We start from the raw sequence: 7,189 nt of genomic DNA, 5'->3' as shown, positions 1-7,189 counted from the left end.
AAAATTTAAACTCAATAAAAATTCATATTCAATGTGTTTTGTATTAAATATATTTAATAACCTATTATATTATATTGGTTGAAATTAGTTTTTATAATGTTAATTTTTAATAACACTTTATTAGAAAAAACCATCTTTTCAGAATTTTTTAAAAACTAATTAATATTATATATATTTTGTTACATTACATTTTGTTATAAAAAAATTATTTATTTCTAATCCTTATATTAAAAATAAAAATAAAATTTAAATTAGTAAATTTTAATCTATAATATAATAATAATATAGTAATTATTTTATATATTATACGAATAAAAGTTTATTATTTTTTTATTTATAAAAATTTTAAAAACTTGTTATATATATATATATATATATTTTGATGAATGTGATAAATTTTTTTATGTAAATAATCTTTTAAAAAAATTTAATAGTTAATCTATTACTTTTTTTGTTTTAGTCCAAATTAAATATTTTTATTGTTTTTGGAAAGAAAATCTTTTGAGAAATTTAATAATATGTGATGAAGAATACCGAATAAATTATACAGAAATCAATTAAAACATAATATAAAAATATTTTAAAAAAAAAGACGTTTTAGACATCTTTATTTGAGTGGCCTCCTTAAACAAAAAGTACTACTACGTTTTATCTTGCTTAGCTCATTTGGAATTTATATCATTTAGAATCTTTATAGTATATTTCTGTATTAACACGCTACATAGACATCTAAAATCAATCATGACATAAGGATACATATTTGATATTTATAAAAAAAAAGTTTGATTATGCATTTATGCTAATTTAAAAAGCTTGATTATTCTATATTTAATTATTTTATTGTAAAATGTCTTATCATTTTAGTAATTGATTACTTTATTAAAATGTCCGAATCAACTAATAATAGAAATTAACTTTTCTCAAACAACAATCAATTATTTTTTTTTTTGTCTTTTAAATTTCTACTTTCATTCTCTTCATTTTTGTTCATCTAGTACTTTGATGGTTGATTGTTTATTAGAAAAAAGTGGTACCATGTAAAATCTAATAAATATATAAAATAAGTAAATAACTAGTTCGATTATGATCTGTGTACATCAAAATCAGTCACTAAAATTATTTATTAGTATAAAATATATGTTAAAATATAAATATACATTAAAAATAAATTAATCCACATATATATTTATACATAAATATATTAATGATTGATTTTATTAGTTAATTTTAATGTACAAATAATATTTTTTATTTTTTTATAAGCATTTTGTTCTGCATTAACTTAATAAATATCATACTATGTTTCGAAAGAAAAACTCGAATCACATGTGATTAAAAAAATTTTCTAACGATCGAAATTTAATTACAAGCAAAAATATAAAATAAGAAGCAATTGAAAAAAAAAAAAAAAAAGCAGGAGATGCTATTACTATATAAACACATGCCGCTGCAGAAGCCCGCTGAAACTTCTTATCCCCTTCTCTCTTTATGACTCTGTTTTCCGACGAAGCCTAATTATAATTCCTTTTTTTCCTTCTTCTTCTGAAACAAGAATTTCATACCCTTGTTCTGCCATTTGGTGGCACTAACACATGCCCCATGAAGAACAAAACACCGTTATGATTGGTTTCAGTGTTGAAGCATACGAAAATTTTAACAACAGAGAGAACCTTTATTGACACAATTGAATAGGTTTAACCCAAAATAGAACGACAACATACAAAAAGAAAAGAAAGAAAATCAAAGTTTGGACTGTGGTTCTTCTTTAGCTTTTTCTTCTTCAATCCCTCAGATTCTTCGTAAAGATCTCGTGACCTTGGTATGTATGAGGATCCTGAAAACATTTTCAGACACAAAGTTTTACCAATTTCGTTTCTTTCATGACTTGTTTTCTGGTTTGTGTAGAAATTGGAAACGATGTCGTGTTTGTCAGCAAGAACAGGACGACAAAGACAGCGTTATGAAGGAAATTTGCGCCTTGTCTCCGGGTTAGTCTTCCATTTCAACGCCATAGCTTCGTCTTCTCTTCTATCAAAATCTCTTTTTTACCCTTCTCTTCAATGCCAACCCTTTGGGATTGAATAGAAAAATAATTTATGAGAAATAAAATAATTGTGATACACTATCAGTCTTAAAAGTTTTAGATAATCGTTTAATTATATCCGTTAATATTTCTACTATCAATGTAAACCGTACTCTTTTTTGTTGATGTTATATATTAGGTATAAATTTAGGTATAGTCGTGTTCTAAATTCGTATGAAGTTTGTATTTGAAAATAGTTAGATAATTTAATAAATTTGACTAAATAAGAATTTAATAATTTTTAATGATAAATTTAATTTAAAAAAAATATTATTTTTATATTAAAATCAGTTATTAATGTATTTGTGTATAAATATATGTGTGATTTAATTTATTTTTATAGTGTATTTATATTTATTTATACTAATGGTTGATTTTAGTGTACACATAATATAGCCCATAAAAAAAACTACACATAAATCTTTACTTATATATTATATAACTAAATACACATATAAAATTATTTTATACAAATTATACATTAAAATTTAAGAGTCAAATTCTTTTAGTTTAATAATTCATTACTATTTTGTTTTGCCAATATTTTTAACGATTATACTATGTGTACGCTAAAATCAGTTATCAATATAAAATATATATTAAAATACAAATATATATTAAAAATATAAAACCACACATATATTTATATACACAAATATATTACTAACATTTTTAAAGTACAAAAAATATTTTTATATTTTTGAACATCTATTGACCAAAATGAATAAGTTGTAATAGCCATAAAGTATTATGTTAAAAAAATAATATTTAGAATTACTTATATAACATAATATCCATAATTTTATATACATAATATTTTTAATGATATATTTATTAAATTTAAAATTATATAATTATTCTAAAAATAATTAATAAATATTAAATAAAATAACTTTTAGTCGTTTCGGCTATTTTTTATTCTCTCTTAAATATTATTGCTTTTATTATACCTTCTCTCTTGCTTGGTTTCCATTTCCCTTCTTTGTTGTTTCCTTTTCTCTTTCCTTTCTCTGTCTTTACTTTTGTCTTATGTGCCTGCAATACTACTAAATTAATACAAGTCTTAATCACGAACAGAAGCCAAAATGCCTAATTAATTTTTTGCTTACAGAGAAATATATTTTAAATCCAAATTTCGTAGACATCTTGTGTGAATAATGTATGTCAACTCAATTATTATTAACACTACTTGATCTTCCACAGACAAAATCATCACTAACGAAACTAAAATATGCAATTAATTAAGTGCATAATTTATAATTGATCCCTTTTAAATCCCATGTCCCGTTTCATGAAGAACTCAAAATAGTTATACAATATAACTAGATATTCTTTAAAAATAATCTATCATTCAATTTTTAGAAGAGAAAAATTAGAAAATAAATAATTTTTTATAAAAAATAAATACTTTTTATAAAAGTCAATATTTAAATTAATTAAATAATATTATTTAAATAAAAAATTGATTAAAAGCTAAAAATTTAAAGGATAAATAACATTTTTTATAGTCATATGCATATATTAAGAAGCAATTTTTTTAAAATAAAATAAACATGTTCTTATATTGCAACAAATTTGTTTTTAAAAGTTATAAATAGTAAAATAATTATATTAGATGTACACTAAAATTAATTATTAAAATCAGTTATTAGTATAAAATATATATTAAAAATAAATTAAATAACATATATATAAATATATTTATGATTAATTTTAATAGTTAATTTTAATGTACAAATAATATTGTTGATGGTAAAAATTACATTTGTGATAGAAATTTTCTATTTTCGAAGATTCCGAATTTTTATTTAACACACTTTTCTCCGTTAACCGTTTTTTTTTATAGTGTATGTGTGGAAGAGGACATCTTAGAACTGTTTCTGCATGATTATGCCTTGTGTGTTTGATAATTAATTAAACATTTCAATATTTCATGCGGATGTTTCCATGACAATCATGCATCAGAACAGTGGGCCATGTCATTGACTTAAACGTTTAATAAAAATAATAATGACACTCCAAATTTGTGGGCCATAATCATATCACCATATCAATATCATTTTATAAATCAACCAGGAAATTTTCTCCATAGTTATCGGTAACAACACCACCGTGGCATGCGCATATGCAGGGTTTAACTAGGGTAGTAACCATGATTATGAAATCATGTAATGAAAGAATGTGTTTGATGTATCAATAATCAATTATATTACACAATAATAATAACAGGTCCAGATGGCAAAATTCTCAAAAACAACTGCACCTTGCTTGTCAAGTAATTTTACATGCGAAAATATTTGATAACAAAAAATAATTTAATTTTGATATATTGATGGTGTAAAATAAGTATTTTATAAAGTTATGTACATTCGTTTTTTTAGATGACTATTCATGTAATTAATGTAAAAAATAGTTATTTTTATTGATATAGTGTTACATGATTAGATGTACGTATAAAACTATTTTAAAAATTAAATTTTGAACAATTTTGTTATCTTTTCTATAGAGTTTCAATATCTTGTGAGAAGAAGAAATTGTGTGAGATTTGCAAGAGATTCTGATGGTTAAGCTTTCCTTTGCATTGCAACAGGTGTATTCCCTATAGGTGGATAAAGGACAGCACAGATCAAACGGGCGAAACAGAGGAAATGATAGAAGTACTCATGGTTTCTTCGCCGAAACGCGATGATCTTGTATTTCCAAAGGTACTTGATAATGAATTAGATATTATCTATGTCTGCAACAATTCCCTTCATCAGCACTTGATCACTTTCCAGGGTGGATGGGAGGATGATGAAACTGTTACGGAAGCCGCGTGCCGCGAAGCATTAGAGGAAGCAGGAGTTAAAGGACTTCTAAGAGTAGGTTCAATATCCTTCTTGCTCATTCAACTTGTTCACTTATAGTTCTTCATGGTATGTTTATGCACACCTATTAAACTAAGTTAACTAACACAATTATACATTTAATCCATGAAAGCATTAACTGATGATGTCTACTATTGATTTTGATTTCCTTTGACTAATTAGCTGACTTTAATTTCATGTTTAGGAAGTTCCACTGGGAATATGGGAATTCAGAAGCAAAAGCAACCTTGACTTATGTTGCACGGAAGGTGGTTGTAAAGGATACATGTTTGCCATGGAGGTTACCGAAGAACTTCACACTTGGCCGGAGCAAAATAACCGCAGTCGCCAATGGGTAAGTGTAATGTTATGAAGAAAATTCATAGGTCGTGTTTGGTAACTGTTTCAAGACAGAGAGATTTTCTTTTTTTATACCTGTCTTGTTTTCTTAACAAGTTTTCATCTTTCTATTTCTCTGTATTGTTTACATAATAGAATGTATTTCTACATTAGAGAGCAGCTATATCTGAGTCTAAGTCTAATATTTTGTGTTCTCAGTTAAACATAAAGCAGGCATTTAGTCTGAGCCGGTACGAGTGGATGTGTAGCGCGCTCGAGGAGTTTCTTAGAGTCATAGAAGAAGAAAGAAAGCTTGAGAAGCAAGATGAAGATAGCATTGGTTGCCCTTCAAGTCTAGTAGCAGATGTTTCAGAATCTCAAACTATGGCACCGCCTAAGTGCTATAAAAGATCCTCTACTATGCCACACCATAGTATGAATTCTAAGAAAAACATCTTATCATGTGCTTCTTAAGAAATAGCCATCAACTTTAGCTTTTGACATGTTTTCTGGTTTCTGTTTTTTTTTTTTTTTTTTTTTTTTTTTATGTAATGAATCAATGTTGAAAGGAAGTAAGCAACATCTTCAACTGATGTTTATTTTCTTCAACACACTTTGTTCCTAAGAGAACCTTGTAAAAAATGTGAAAAAAAAAGAAGAAAAGATTCATGATATTTTAACCTTTCACTTTCTATTTAGAACAATTGATTTCATTGTCAACAATAATGATTAGTATTGGTGTTACTCTCTTTTGCTACTCGTTTCTGCGTCTCTTTACTTTGAATGGAAAACATGTTTTCCTAACTAATTAAAATTGAATCAGTTTGCCAAGGTCTCTTAACACAAAAAGTATGATTGCAAGAGCAGTGGTCAGAAGTTATGTTCAGAAGCCCTCTTGTCAAGATAGGAGGATTATTTGTTAATCTGAAGTAGTCAATGGAATGTTAATAAAATATTTTGGTCAATGGATTTTATGGGCCTAATGATATTTCGGCCGGGCTTGTTGGGCGCTGCCTAAAGAGGCGGCGGAAAGAATATGGGAGGACTGTTTATATTTTAGAACCCATAACTTCAAAATAAAAACATGTTGTCCAAAAAAAAAAAACATATCAGTGGCGTGAAGAACAAAAAAATTAAAAAGCAGTAACGTTGTGCTGCATTTAAAAAAAAAAAGGCAAATTCTTTTGATGGCTTTGAGTTTGGTGACGAATTTGTCGAACTTGTTTTTTATTGTAAATATTAAATATTAATTTTTATCTCTTTTTAATAAATTAGACAATTATGAATTTGTTTGGGTAAACTTTTAACAAAAAATTTTTTTTTAACTTATCTTTCTTTAAAGAATTTTGTTTTCTTGTGCTCTACGAACATAGGTGGGGTGACAATGGGTAGGTTAGAATAGGGTTTGAACCCAACCCTAATCTTACTGCGGGTATTTAACTCTATCTGCGAATTTTCACAAATATGCAATATTATTATATAACCTAACGAGCATGCAAATTAAAAATTTAATACAAACAACACAATTATCTCATAAATAACACAATCGTCCCATAAACAACATAACCATCAAATGTTCAATTATACATAAAAGTGTTTGCTTAAATTAATAACACAAACACAAAATAAATGTTGTGATATAATATTGTATCACTAAAATAGAATTAGTTTTCATATAAACAAAAGTGTTAAACTATCAATTGAGAATCTTGATTCAATGATAAAAATCTTTTGCAATAAGTGAGAGGTCTTTCTTCTTTGATTCAACACATACCTATAATATATACATATATAGGGTGCGGATTAGTCGGGTAGGTTTGAGACTCAACCCATATCCTACCCAATCCGTGCTCAAACTCGCTCCGCACTCAACCCAACTTGCAGCAGATCGAGTTAGCAACCCTATCCAATCAAGTTGGGT

At 26.3% G+C, this 7,189-nt stretch overlaps 1 protein-coding gene across 1 annotated transcript; it reads left to right on the top strand.

Moving 5' to 3' along the window:
- The first annotated feature begins 1,284 nt into the window (after positions 1–1,284).
- On the top strand, positions 1,285–5,972 carry LOC112697072 (nudix hydrolase 13, mitochondrial). The gene is made up of 6 exons (XM_025750064.2): positions 1,285–1,819; positions 1,906–1,988; positions 4,674–4,788; positions 4,861–4,944; positions 5,135–5,284; positions 5,488–5,972. Exons 2-6 carry the CDS (start codon positions 1,918–1,920, stop codon positions 5,740–5,742), a joined length of 675 nt encoding a protein of 224 aa, XP_025605849.1. The 5' UTR covers positions 1,285–1,819; positions 1,906–1,917; the 3' UTR covers positions 5,743–5,972.
- Positions 5,973–7,189: the final 1,217 nt, after the last annotated feature.

The sequence above is a fragment of the Arachis hypogaea genome, chromosome 6 (assembly GCF_003086295.3).
Source record: "Arachis hypogaea cultivar Tifrunner chromosome 6, arahy.Tifrunner.gnm2.J5K5, whole genome shotgun sequence".
Taxonomy (NCBI): domain Eukaryota; kingdom Viridiplantae; phylum Streptophyta; class Magnoliopsida; order Fabales; family Fabaceae; genus Arachis; species Arachis hypogaea.
Note: the sequence above shows the minus strand (reverse complement) of the source record. Positions and strands in the feature narration are given on the sequence as shown.